This window comes from Rhagoletis zephyria, unplaced genomic scaffold (assembly GCF_001687245.7).
Source record: "Rhagoletis zephyria isolate East Lansing unplaced genomic scaffold, Rhagoletis_zephyria_1.1 Rzeph_scaffold_05181, whole genome shotgun sequence".
NCBI lineage: Eukaryota > Metazoa > Arthropoda > Insecta > Diptera > Tephritidae > Rhagoletis > Rhagoletis zephyria.
In genome coordinates this window covers 26,086-39,910 of record NW_016162264.1, presented here as the reverse complement: position 1 = coordinate 39,910, position 13,825 = coordinate 26,086, and the positions used below count along the sequence as shown (strand labels likewise).

At 33.8% G+C, this 13,825-nt stretch overlaps 1 protein-coding gene across 1 annotated transcript; it reads right to left on the bottom strand.

Annotated features, from left to right (window-relative positions):
* Window positions 1–8,166: 8,166 nt before the first annotated feature.
* Window positions 8,167–8,836, bottom strand: LOC108371724 (uncharacterized). The gene is made up of 3 exons (XM_017627328.1): window positions 8,759–8,836; window positions 8,505–8,664; window positions 8,167–8,440 (listed from the first exon to the last, which is right to left on the bottom strand). Exons 1-3 carry the CDS (start codon window positions 8,834–8,836, stop codon window positions 8,313–8,315), a joined length of 366 nt encoding a protein of 121 aa, XP_017482817.1. The 3' UTR covers window positions 8,167–8,312.
* Between the last annotated feature and the right edge of the window lie 4,989 nt (window positions 8,837–13,825).

The window sequence follows — 13,825 nt, the reverse complement described above, 5'->3', positions numbered from 1 at the left end:
AGGCACTTAAGCGAATTTTCTTTACTACTTCAATGAGGAAGGTATCCAATCCCTATGAAACCAAATAATGGAGAAGCACTTATCACGTAGAAAATAATGCAAGCGAAATTTTTTTTCGAATGGTATCTTATTATCTATATAACTAGACAAATTGATAGCCATTTCCGTTGTTCTGCGATATGAGTAAAATAAATAAAGTTCTGAACACATTGAAAACGACGAGCTACGTACCACAGCTTCCAATTTGTCATCTTTATTATCTAAACGCTTTGTCGATGGCGACATGATTTCTTTGAACGCGGCAGCGACATCATGAATTTGTATGAGGTTGACATAAAAGAAGAGGAAGAACCTTATCTGTCGCCAGAAAAATTGAATTAGATCTAATCTGGCCACAACCACAGCCGTCGCGTAGCCCGGTCGTCGCCAAAATAATTATCTACATAAGAGCACGTGTTACAATAATTTGACAGCTGTGGTTTGTAGCTCGTCGTTTTCATTGTGTTCGGACTATAAAAGCTTGTAAAATTAGGTAATTGTAGGCCAGCGCAGGTAAACGTAATACTTTCTTTGATAATTGATACTAGTTGCACAATTTTTAAGGCAGCTATCGCCAATGTGCAGGTATGTTGAATGCATCTATCGGAGCAGTTTCCTTATAAATGTTAAAAATAATGTCTCAGATGCGCATTTTGGGGTAGGTATCTTAAATGTGCACTTCAGCATAAAGGCAGCAAAGCAAAATATACTGTATATGAAAGAATGTCCACAGGCGACGCACTATAGGCAAAACACGAGTATTTTTCAAAATCGTAGATCTTCGCTTAGAAAAGAGATAATGGAATGCAGCATTTAACCCTTTAATGCAGAGTCTGTCATATATGAAACGCTTTTTAACCCTTTCAAGGCAGAGGAAAAAGGTTCTCGATATGCTTTTGAACGTGCTTTTTCTCATGTTGACGTAGATATTAATCGTAGAAAATTTTTCCATAGGAAAATAATAAAAAAAAAATAAATAAAAAAAATAAAATAAAAAAATAAAAATATTAAAAATAAAAATAAACACCCCTATGCTGTAATCCGTCGTAGATTCGATTTTGCTACGAATCTTAAAATTGGTATGCTGTAATCCGCGTTGCCGTATCGTAATTACGAAATTCGAAGACCACCTCGAAATTCGTAATGTTGGTATGCCTGAATCCGACGTAGCTGTAATTTGTATGTATTTGTCGGAAATTTTCTACGAAGAGCAACTGGTGTCGGAGCGAAGCGAATTCTTTTAAAATANCGTAATTTCGAAATTCGGAGACCATCTTCGAAATTCGTAATGTTGGTATGCCTGAATCCGACGTAGCTGTAATTTGTATGTATTTGTCGGAAATTTTCTACGAAGAGCAACTGGTGTCGGAGCGAAGCGAATTCTTTTAAAATATCAATAAAATAAAGTGTGGAAACGCAAAAACGTGTATGTAAGTTGAAGTGTGAATAAAAAAAATTTATTATTAAATGTTTACAAAATTATCAAGTCGACAATCACAACAAATCGCTCGCAATACGAAAAACTGGTGGAATGCATGAGCGAAAGGCCGGACATTGCCCGAGGCTTTGTAAAAGTAGTTAAAGAGGATGTGCTGGAATTTTGGGAAAGCGTTGCAAGATNTCGTAGCAATCTCCTTTGTATATTAATGCAACAGTTGACTGCAGCATGTTATTCCTCCTGAGGCAAAAGTGCACCGGCCACTGAATCCATTCTATTTTACTTAATTAAGGAAAAGCTTTTCCAAATACGATTAAACAATTTTTTTAATTTCACTGTTCACTTGCGATTATATTTATTTTGATTTGTTTCTGTCAAAGCAGCTGATTAAGAGCTTCGAATTTCACTATTTTAGTTGGCAACGCCGTTGATAGTTGCGATCGGATTACAGCATTCGAATTTTCGGAACGGAGCTACGAATTCGTAACTACGAACTTTCGGATTACAGCATAGGGGTGAAAAATAAATAAAAAATAAAAATAAATATAAAGTACGTTGAAAACATATTGAGAACCATTTTGCCTCTGCCTTGAAAGGGTTAACAAGCGTTTCATATATGACAGACTCTGCATTAAAGGGTTAAATGCTGCACTTTCGTAAAGAAATCGACCAGTATAACCATTTTTGTTATATAAATTTTTTTGTGAAAGCTGATAGTTTACGAGTTAGGGTAAGGGTAGCTTTTCTTTTTCCAATCTGGCCACTCGGGTAGAGCATCCAATGTCCCAAGAATCGAGTCTTAAGATAAAATAAAGAGAAATCTTTCAGAAACAGTGCCAATGGTGTATTAAATATAGTGTTTTCTAGTGGAATGGGAGCCAAAATCCAAAATTAAAAAAAAGTTACATTTTGAACGGTATTTTGAGGGTTAAGTTACTGTTGTTGTAACTTCTCCGTAGTTTTCCTATATTATATGATCATTTATCTTCACGATAAAAAAATTTTCATTCTATTATCTCTTTTCAAAGCGAAGATCTACGATTTTGAAAAAAACTCGTGTTTTGCCTATAGTGTGACGCCTCTAGCTATTGTGTATCACAACTTTAAGTTATCGATGAAAAATTTTTTTAAGCCCCCCTCCCCTTCGCCAAATCCTGGCTACGCCACTGGATCCGCTTACAACAAATACCAGTCTTCGAGTTCCATGAGGAACTCCTGAAGAAACTTAAATGATGTTGGAAGAACAATTTTTTTGAGTAGCGAGTGACATACTTTGCCAAAAGCTTTGCTGAAATTGGTGTATATTACGTCGGTATGAGCATTTTCTCTAAAACCATTTGAGACATGAGTTGTAAACTCCAATAAATTAGTGATAGTAGATTTTCCTTTATAAAACCCGTGTTGAGATTGTGAAATTGAAGATGATATAGAATATATCAGCTGATTAACAATAATTAATAATAATAATAGATTGGCGCTTACACATATGTTAGTGTTTGGCCGAGCTTCTCCTCCAACAATATTTAACAATAATTGCTTCGAATAATTTGTGGATAGCGGAGAGCTGCGCTATGCCTTGATGGTTTTCTATAGTAGACCTGCGTCCGTTTTTGTGAAGTTTTATTACGAAAGATTCCTTCCAGGCTGACGGAAAACGCCATGTTTTAGTGATAAGTTTAATAGAGTTGTTAAAGACTCGCAGATGTTCTCAGCGCAGTTTTTAAGAAAACAGGTCGGAATATGATCAGGTTCAGGCCTAAATGACGCTTTTAGGGTTTTTAAATTGTGTAAAACTTCATCGGAAGATATTACTGGAATATAAGCAGAGTAAATTGGACAAAGTAGTTATGGATGGCCTCCACTTATTGGGAAGTCTACATAATAATTGGACCTAAAGAACTGGACAAACATGTTGGCAATGAGTTGGCTGTCCCTAGTAGGGAAATTAATTTTTTGGCTTTTTACGATGCCGAGATTTTCACGATGTCATTATCACAATCCCGGTATTAGTCGCGGGATTTAGATATTCATTACTTTTCAACAACGTAAATCGAAAAAATCGCTTCTAAATTGTTTGAGAAGCTCTCCTACTTTACTTTTGTTATTTATGGCCTTATTACAATTATATTCAGCAATTTTTATTGAGCTTGAGGCCGTTTTTAATGAAAAACTATTGTGGAAAAGCAAAAATAATTTGAAAATTTGGTAGAAGTGATAGCTATTTCGGAAATTTCATTTCATCATCAGACTTTTTTCAGTGGGATTCGATCCAACGACCTCAGCTGACTCATCCTACCATGAAATAAATAATAAGAAAATGGGTTTGAAACCTACGTTTTTATTTAAACTGGCCTTTTTATTTTTTCTCTCTGACGTCAGGATTTATTTTAAAGGACTTTGTAATTTCAAAGATATGATTAATTCCAAAAACTATTTAAAAAATGCAATGCATTGTAGAATAAAAATATGGGTACCAAAAGGAAGAAAATTTCTTTAGAATTTAAAAAAATTTAAATTTTTTGGATTCACAAGGATGAATAGGTAATTTTTTAAGCCGATAAAGTTAGAAGGACGAAATTCAAGGGTGTTATCGAGTTTATATAAGTCCTTAACGTATAAATTTTTCAAAAACAAATATTGCGAAATTTCAAGGAAAAAATTTTAAAGGGTCATTTTCAATACTTACCAGTCCATATGCACAAAAAGATTGAATCTGATTATATTCTACACAATTTCTTCTTTAACTTGATGCCCATACTTCTTCTCTAAGCACATTTCGACGAATTTTTTAAATCATTTTGGAATTACTTACGTCAGGGTGAAAACTAAAAACGCAATTTTGCAATATTTGGCCCATGGTTTCACGAATATATTGATTTTTGTGTGTAAAATCGCATGGTGTTGCATGTATAATGAACTAGACATTTATGAAAAAATATTGATTATTGAATAAAAAAAATAAATACAACCAATACTGGTCAAGAAAAATAGTTTGTATTATTGCTATCAGTGCAAATTACAAATAACGAAAATCACGGAATTATTTGTTAAAAAGCGCGGGATTTTCGTGACCTAAAAAAGCCGGAATCCCGGGATTTGAATTTGCGAAACCATAAAATGATTTAGGATTGTTAATTAAATTATTTTAAGTTTACATAAATATGCAAAGTAGCTATGCCGCAAAACTGAGTACCTTACCTAATCACTGTGTAAGCCCGTTATTTTATACAGTTTAAAAGAATGTGACTTTTTATTTTTCAATTTTTAAAGCTCTTTAGTGAACCATAAATGTGTTGGTTCTTCATGAACAATATTACGTTTTCGTATATGCTTTCGAAACAAATTGAAAACAGTATCATTAAAGTGCTCAACGCTACGCTACACGTCATCCTAGATATTGGCCAAGATAACTTTGAAAGTTCTCTGTTAATTGTTCTAAAATTCGATTTCGAAAAAACATATCTACTACTTGAACTATAAATTATAAATCTAATTATTCTGTATTTCATTTATGATTTCGTAGCATAACTCAAGAGCGGGATGGTATGCATCCTCTGGCAAAACTAGAGGATCACACCAGATAATAGAGGACTTAGGAACGTGAACAAGATCCAAAACCTTTCCGAACTTATTTGGACATGTTTTTATTTGTTTTAGGCAAAGTTCAGCCATTTCCTCCAGAAATACATTGTAACTATTAGGGATGGGTAAATTTTATATTCGAAGCTTCGAGGTTCGAATTTTAATCGTATTTTAGTTCCAAAATGGCGAATTTTCGAAATCGAACTAGAATTCGGACACACTCGAATTTTTCTTATTTTCAAAAAAGCAACTCTGCAAAATGAAAAAACAGAAAAAAATGTTACAACTTGTCAATATGTGGTACGGCTATAATTTTTTCGGCCACTGAATATTTTTCAAAATTTCATTAATATATTTGTGGTAATCTCTCAAATTCGCAAACCTCGTAAGTTTGCGAGCCTTGTAAAAGAACTATGGGTATTCATATAAATGCGTAAATGCCTCGTTACCGCGTAAACCTCGTTTTCCACTGATTTTTCATACATCAATCAAGTAAGCTTACGAGGTTTACGCTAGTCCGAGGCATTTACACGTTTATATGAATTTCCCTACTGTCAAAATTTGTATAGAGCTCAGTTTACGCCTACCTCGTTAAATTACGAGGCAAATTTGATGCGTAAAGGCCTTTGCGCAGCTCTCAAGAATAGCAAAAACTCCATATAAAATAACGTACAAGGAATGGCTAAGAAATTTTCTTGAGTCAAATTTCCTTAAGGCAGTACGCTGTTCTTAAGGCATTTGCTACGCTTTCTACTCGGTTTTCTAAAGTTTTTTGTGAAAAAAGAGAACAAGGCAACCCAGGTTTGCAACAGAAACATATGCCCGTACCATTATTTCTTGAAGAAAGAGTGAGGCAACCGGCTGTGAAGTATCAAAAATGTCAAAATTCCTTGGACACGCACACGAAATAATGGCAATTTTTTCTTGACCCTTTTTCTTGAGAGCTACATACAGGGCATAAACGGCCTCGTAAATTTCATTGTTGCCGAGGGGCGGAAATTTTATACTAAAATGTATGATAAAATATTGAAAAAAATGAAAAAATAACAATAACTGAATAAAATAAATGAATTTTATCCACTAACTGTACTAACTTAGGTTTTCTGCTAATTTTCGGCGTTTTCAACTATTAGCTTAAACTTAACATTTTTTTATGTAAACTAACGGTTAAAATGGGTTTAGGGGTGCGGGCTAATTATATACATATTTTTTATCAGTTCAAAAACCTTTTGGTTAACACGGTTAACACGTCTTGTGAATCCCCTATATATTTTAGTTTGCATTCGAGCTGGGGGGTTAATATGAAAAAAACTACGAAACAAAAAATGTATTCACAAACTGCCCTTAGCTCAATGTTTTATTTTGGAAGTACGCGGGAATCGGGGAATAAATGAAGCCCATTTAAGAAATAGTAGCAGACTTCCTACTTTTTTGTTACCTTATAGAATATATACTACAACAGAAAATGAAAGAACTTTTATGCAATGTATTAAATAATTTAACCTTTGCACTTATTTTGACTTACCCGATTAATCTAATTCTTCAACGATTTATAAAGTGAGACGATTTTTATGTTAAAGTTAGATTTGTGTTACGAGAATTTTTTATATTTTTAAAACTAGTTTAGCAAATCATAAAGCACAATACATACTAGCCGAACCTTTAGCTAAATACATATATATATTTTTAGAAGCTTTTATTTACTTGCACCTTTGTTAGCAAATCTTGAAATCCATTTTAACCAACTTCCCGATCAGATAGTGACTTGAAACTGAAAGTTGAACTAATCCGCTAGGTGGCGCAGGAGTCGAGATATTTGAAAAATCCCGATTTGTTTCATATTTAGAACCTTGTATTACTTAAGTGGAAAGAAATAACTCCAAAGGAATTTAGCCGTTGGCTGGTCGATTTTTATATATATATATTTTTTTTTTAATTACTTGTTTCCAACTGTTTCTGCAGCTTTTGTTGCTGTTGAATCGTAATCATGAGAAGTATTGAAAATTTCCTCATTATCCGCATGCATAAAGTACGCAAGAAATATTTTTCAGTTGCTATTATCAGTGGAAATTTTCATATTGTATTTTTTTACTTCCTTTAGACACATATTGCTGAGACATCAACAGTAACCATTAATTAAAAAAAAATAATCCGCAGCTCAAAATGCTCCAAATTAGAGGATATGCGCGTCGTTACATGTATGTACATATGTACCTACTTTTATATTTATTAGTCCTAGATATTTCCATGCATATGCTAAAAAATATATCTAGCTATTAAAAAATATAAAACTTGTACGTATATACATATGTATGTACATACGTATTTATTTTTCAATATTTTTACATCCCCAGCGGACCAAATGCTCGCAAATGATAGCGCATGCGATTGAAAGGCGAGATTTAACCCGGCAAAACTCTCGCAAATGAATCGGGAAACGATAGCAATATGATTAATATGTCGTTCAGTTTGTGGCAGTGAAACTTTCATTTACGATAGTTGGAAGAAATAACGTTAGTGAGCATTTGGCGATATATTTTGCGAGGTTGTTTTGATATTTCTAGCGACAAGGATAAAATACTAAATGTGATACGTTATCGATTCAAAATAGAATATAAAAAAAATATTTTTTCCGAGTCGGCATTAATATCAAATAAGTATAGCAAAAGATATCGCAAACGGTTCGCAAGAAATAAGGGTTGAAAGACTTTTATTTGTTTCATTCCCATTTTATTCCCCATTAATAAATATTTTTTATTATTATTTAATGTTTTTTATTGTTTATATATATTGTTTAAACTAAAATTCGGGCATAGAAGAAATTAAAAACTGAAATTTCACATACATAACTTAAAAGTATTACGCACTTCTTTGGCAGCTTACAGGAATATATTTTTTGAGTATAAATAAATTAAAGATTATGAAAACAAGGCACTCTTTGGCCATTAAACATCTAACTACAGTACGTATAAATAGCGATGCTCCTCTGCAATAACGACACAATTCAAAATTCAAAAAACCGTTACTATTGTTAAGTGGCTCTTGTCTCTAATCCTTGTCTAATCCATTTCCAGCCCTTATAAAGTAAGCAGTAAGGATTACTAAAGTAATTACTAAAGATTATACATAGATCCGACAAGGATTAGAGACATGAGTCACTTAACATTAGTAAGGGTTTTTATTTTTTGAATTTTGAATTGTGTCGTTAATCCACAGGACCATCAATATGTTAATAACTAATTCACCAAGAACATTATATTTTAGGTATTTTTGAATTACATTTTTCTAATCTTGCCAGTCTTTCCTGCGCGTATTGAAAAAACTTCTGTGTAACGCGGTCAAAGTCACTGTCTTCAAGTGCGAACTTTTGCTTGAATGCATCTGTACACAACATAAAATAACATTACATATTTGTAAGCATACAAATTATAAAAGTAAAACCCACTACGTATTGCCAATGTGATTCGAAGGCCTCTAACACACTTTTTCGTATCTGTTCCACGCCAAGAACATTGTCTTGCTACGTCATCCGATATCAATAGGCGCCATGAGCTCCTGATAAATTTATCATACGTTTTTTCAGAATTGGCGACTAATTCCATGACCTTGAGAAAAATGTGAAATTTTTTAGCAGATACGATTTAATTTCGAAACGTTTTCTATAAACGTCAATCTGGCCGTGTTGACTGGGCTACTTACCAAATTTTTAAAGGACTGCTCTTCTTTGATACTTTCTTCAAATGCTTCGAAGGCCTCAAATGTAACTAATGGAGACATTGCAACGTCAATTTTGGCTTATGTGCCTCGCCGCAAACTCGTGCTTTTATAGATGAAACTTCACTCCTTAAAGAAATTAACTCAGCACCATGACGATCAATTTTGGTTAGCAACTGATCAATTTTATCAGTTGTTGCCCGCTGGGTTTCCATAATTTTCTTTATAAGGTTCAATATGTCTGTAAATGTAATAAATAAATCTTGTAAGTCGGCATTAAATAAGAATCTGTTTTATTGCACTACCGGAGTTATTGCAGTGGCTGCTTGGAGCACTATTAGATATATCTGAAATAGATTATAAGTGTAATTAATGGAATATATACACATACATATGTTGTTTATTGGTTGTTATATATCGTCAATGCCTTTGCAAAACCACGACGGTTTATATTATGTTTATATTTTATCAGTGTTTTACCTTCTAGTCTATAATTTGGTATATTTTTGTCGCGAACTCCACTTTCACTGACATCAAAATTGAACATGTAGGATGAATTCATATTTATTGATCTGAAATTAGTCAATTAAGGGTAAGTAAATATGCATTTCACTGCCCTCAAAATGAAATATTTTTCCTGATATTTTTTCTATATTATGTTGAAATATGTTTGAGTCGAAAGTGAGTTCTTTTGAAGAGAATATGCCTACAAAAGTGGAGTTTATTGGAAAAGTAAAAAACGGTTCTAAATCAATAACTAGATGGCTATGGAAAATTTTATTTTTAATTTTAATAATTTTAAAAATTGTATATTTGTTGTTATCTTTTAAAAAGTAAAAACAATCGCGATCTTTTGCATCAAAATACCAGTGATTATATGAAATTTTGCCATTGGACCCATTTAACTTCAGAACTTTCTCTTTGAGGACGACTTTTAAGATACTACGTTCTACAATTCGGTTGTATAATTGCTCTAAGGGGTAGTTAGACTTTTTCACCATTTTTTTTAGTTGCCCTAAGAAGCTTTCAAACGGAAAGGAGCTTATAGTCTGTAGAGAACCATATTGAAGAGTTTGCTGGCTTAAATGTGTTAAGCAATGAAAATTAAATGTGAGCATTGAAAACATATAAAAAGAAGGTACTTGACTTACAAAGTCATCTAGCAATCCAGATGCAAGAGAGTTTTGTGTTACACAATACTCTTTGTGGAGAAGAAGTCGAACTCCTAAGCTAAGTAATAGAAAATGATTGTACAAACCTGTACCTAAAACGTCCTTTAATACCATAGGTCCTGTATACAAAACTCTGTGGCCTTAAATCTTTCGAGATCATCTAGAGATCTAACTCCTCTATTAAATTCCCTAGGTAAAAACTTTTTTAAACACGTTAGTTTATTATTTAGTGAAGTTATGGAGTGCCTACTTAAAGAAAATGTGTGACCTTTTGCTTTCGTTAAAGCTACAAGCACCGATTTTACGACTCCAAGGCAAACAACGTGCATATAATCTAAGGGAAACTGATTTACCATATCAATTGGCAAATCTTCAAGAATTAGTTTGCCTTGTATATTGTGGTGCTCTGGTTGAACACGGTTTCGAAAGCTATCATTAGTTCGTTGTAAGTTAAGTGATTTTCTAAAAATTAGTCGTCTATTAAAACTTTCGCCCTTCTGAATGCAAAGGTTGCAAGAATAAAATCCGGAGTGATGTTTCACACCTAAAATAAAAGCGCGGGCTGGCGCATCGCAAATAAATGCTCTGATTGATATTTGGAACATCCTTTCTTGAAATACCATGCCCTCCGTAACTAATTCTCCTAATTCGCAGACGAATTGTTCCAAATAAACATTGGGATTACGAGGCTTTGAATTACCTACATATATTCCAGCTACTAATACTGGCTTTGTACCATTGACGTTAATCAAACTGGGCCATGCTTGTTTCTGTGTACTCTTATACAACGGAAGGCCATCTACATTAACATTTAAACTGATAGTTGAAGATGGATAATAAAAATTCATGAGGAAATCTGTTAAGGCATCTTTTACGCCATAATTTACATACTCGCCTGGCTCTACACTAGGTTTTACAATAGTGCGTGGTGTACTTTTTAAAGTACGTGCATCTTGTGGCAAGCCAGGAATTTTTTCACCCAAGAGCAAAAGCAGTTCATTCCCTGCACTTTTGCTGACATTATTAGTGGATAACCACTGCGCTAAGCGAAAATTGAAATCGGTTGAACCGGAATACTCTGTAGATGGTAATTCATTGTTATCTGATAATAAAGAATGTAACTCATATTCGCTCTCTATTTTACTAATTTTATTATTTTCATTAACCAACTCAATTTCTACTGCAGCTCGTTTTACATGACGAGCCTCACAAATATATTTCCGACTTTTTCTTTTGTAAGGCATTTTCACGTTACTATTAAATATAACAATTCAAATTGTATACTTACTTTTTACACCAATTAAATAAACTCCGGAAAGGACACAGAAAATTATTAACAACAAAAAAGCGTATCTAGTTTTTAAAAACTATTTTTTATTTATTCAGCTGTCACACATTCCAGTTTGGCAAATAAAACAAAACTATTTTTTTACAATAGTACAAGTAGAAAATTATTGCACTCTCATTTCTATTACAATATTCACGCTGCAATGCTCGCGTGCGAGGGTTTTACGATCACAAAAGTTTTCCAATCGTTCTTTGCTCAGATGCGAGCTCGTTTACGGACATCTCGCTAAAGGCTCATGCACCCGCATTTCTATCACAATATTTACGCTGCAATGCTCTTATGCGAGAGTTCTACGATCAAAGAAGTTTCACAATCGTCCTTTGCTCACATGCGAGCTCGTTTCGGGTATTTTTCGACACTCTCGCTAAAGGCTCGTGCGCTGGTCCGCTGGGTCTCTATATGTACATTTGTATGTATGTATATGTATTAAATGTCAGGAATGCGGTAAATATTCAAATTGTATAAATAAAAAACAGGCATAAATGTATGTACATATTATGTATGTGTATATACTAAATGTATGTATGTATTTATTATTATTATTTAGTGACTGGTATGAATAGGTGCGTTCGTTTAAAATCTCCAACAGAAACCAACCAACTGCCAAATTCCGGCGAAATGTCATCTGTTCGCTCACAAGAGAGAAATATCCAAAATAGTACGCGAACAGAAAATTTGCAGAAACTTGCAAGTTAGACGAACAGCTGATATAATTTTTGTTTACATTCAAAAGTGTAAAATTTAAAACGTTCGAAAACTCATTACAAAGTGGTATCCTGGCACAGTTTATTGATTAAACAAATAACTACTTACTTCTTACAAGTTTAATTAGTCGCATTTTGTAATTTTTAACTTCCAAACCATCAAATTCAATTTTGTGATTTGCGTAAATGCCAACCAGCTGTTTTTGATCAGCTGTTTTCCTGTTGGCAAATTGCTGTTGGCAAAAATTTTTCCAACAGAAACCAGCAGCTTCCCCTCAAAATGAAATGTCACTTTGCTCTCTCAATTTCCCCTACTTTGCAAGTTTTTCGCGTACGCGAACGCAAAAACTTGTAAGTTTTGGTTAAACATGAACAATTAACAGCTACGCGAACGAACCTAATATCAGTATTAAAAGTATGTTTGAGCGTTGGCGGCCAAAGCAATCGTACAATTTCCACGTAGAATTTTAAGCTCTTCAGGCAGTGCGTATATCCGCAGCTGCTTTTCAATAATTAGGTCCTGTAAATGAGTCAACTCTTGTGGCATATATGCCGCACCATCCAGGTATAGCGCTCTACTCCACGGGCATTCATCTAAAGCAGTCAAAATACAACTTTTTCTCGTCTCAAAATCAGTGCACTGGTCAGATAAAAATCTGATATATAATCGCCAAAAGAGAGCATTCCTTAGCAATGTGCTTCTCATGTTTGATTGAGTCAGGTTATCATTTGACAAAGTTTTAAAAACGTGCAAAATACGATTACGTATGATTAATTCATTACATCGCTTATCCCATTCAATAACATTTATACCATCATTTGCAAATAACACATCGGTTTTCATCTTAAGGAACCGATAACGTGCTAAAACAATTAAAAATGTCACTAACAATATCGTCGGTTTGGCACGAAGAAATGCAGTTCTTATTCGAAACCAAGGCTCTGAGCTCAACATGCCACAATGTTGCAGGAGAAATAGGATGGACTTTGCTCATGCAATGACAATAAGTCGAGCCAGACTTGCACATCGCAAAATGCCTCCAATGTTTTTCGATTCAATTGACCCATTCGTGCATTATATTCATTTTCATCTAGAGGTAAAAATTAACCATAACTTTGATCACTGGAAGCTTTTGCCTTTTCTAGAAAATAGCGTTTACTAGACTTTTTGTTGGCATTTGAATAGCTCCCAAAATGTAGCCAAATGAATGCCTGTAACGAGGACATGCGGGTTTATGCTAGGTTAGGGCTGCCTGACGTCCCGGTTTTCCGGACATGTCCCGGTTTTAGACTATTTGTCCCGGTGTCCCTGTCCAACCTTAAAATTTCCCGGGTTTCGTTTAAGTGTCCCGGTTTTCGATTTGATTGCACAAATTTTGCATAAAAATGACTACACTGAGAGAAAAAACGCGTTGTAATATTAAGAAAAATTTTATGAATTTACTGGGGGAATAACGCATAGTAAACATGAATATTTTTTATTTGAGTATCGTTTTGAAATTTTCGTACTTAAAAACAATACTTTCATATCACGCACACGTGGTGTTGAATCAAGCTGAACATTTGAATGCACATTTACATGTCTGGCTGTCGCCGAGTGCAGGAAGATGCTTGCCACAATTTTCTAATTTCCAGAGCGCCGGGTTCAAATCCCATTACAGACAGCATGAAATTTAAATATATTTTTTTAACTTAATTATGAAAAAGCATCCGTTAAGCGCAAAGCGCATCATTTTAATATTGGCGTATTTCAATTGAATATTTCTATACTAAATACTAAAAATTGTATACTTGGGTTGGTGCTCTGTCATATGCGAATTTTTTTTTT

Excerpts from the sequence above, each read along its gene's own strand:
- LOC108371724 (XM_017627328.1), bottom strand. The coding sequence starts at position 8,836 with ATGTCTCCATTAGTTACATTTGAGGCCTTCGAAGCATTTGAAGAAAGT. Across the intron at positions 8,665-8,758 it reads AGCAGTCCTTTAAAAATTTG|GTCATGGAATTAGTCGCCAA; the intron begins GTAAGTAGCCCA and ends ATTTTTCTCAAG. Across the intron at positions 8,441-8,504 it reads AATCACATTGGCAATACGTA|ATGCATTCAAGCAAAAGTTC; the intron begins GTGGGTTTTACT and ends TGTTGTGTACAG.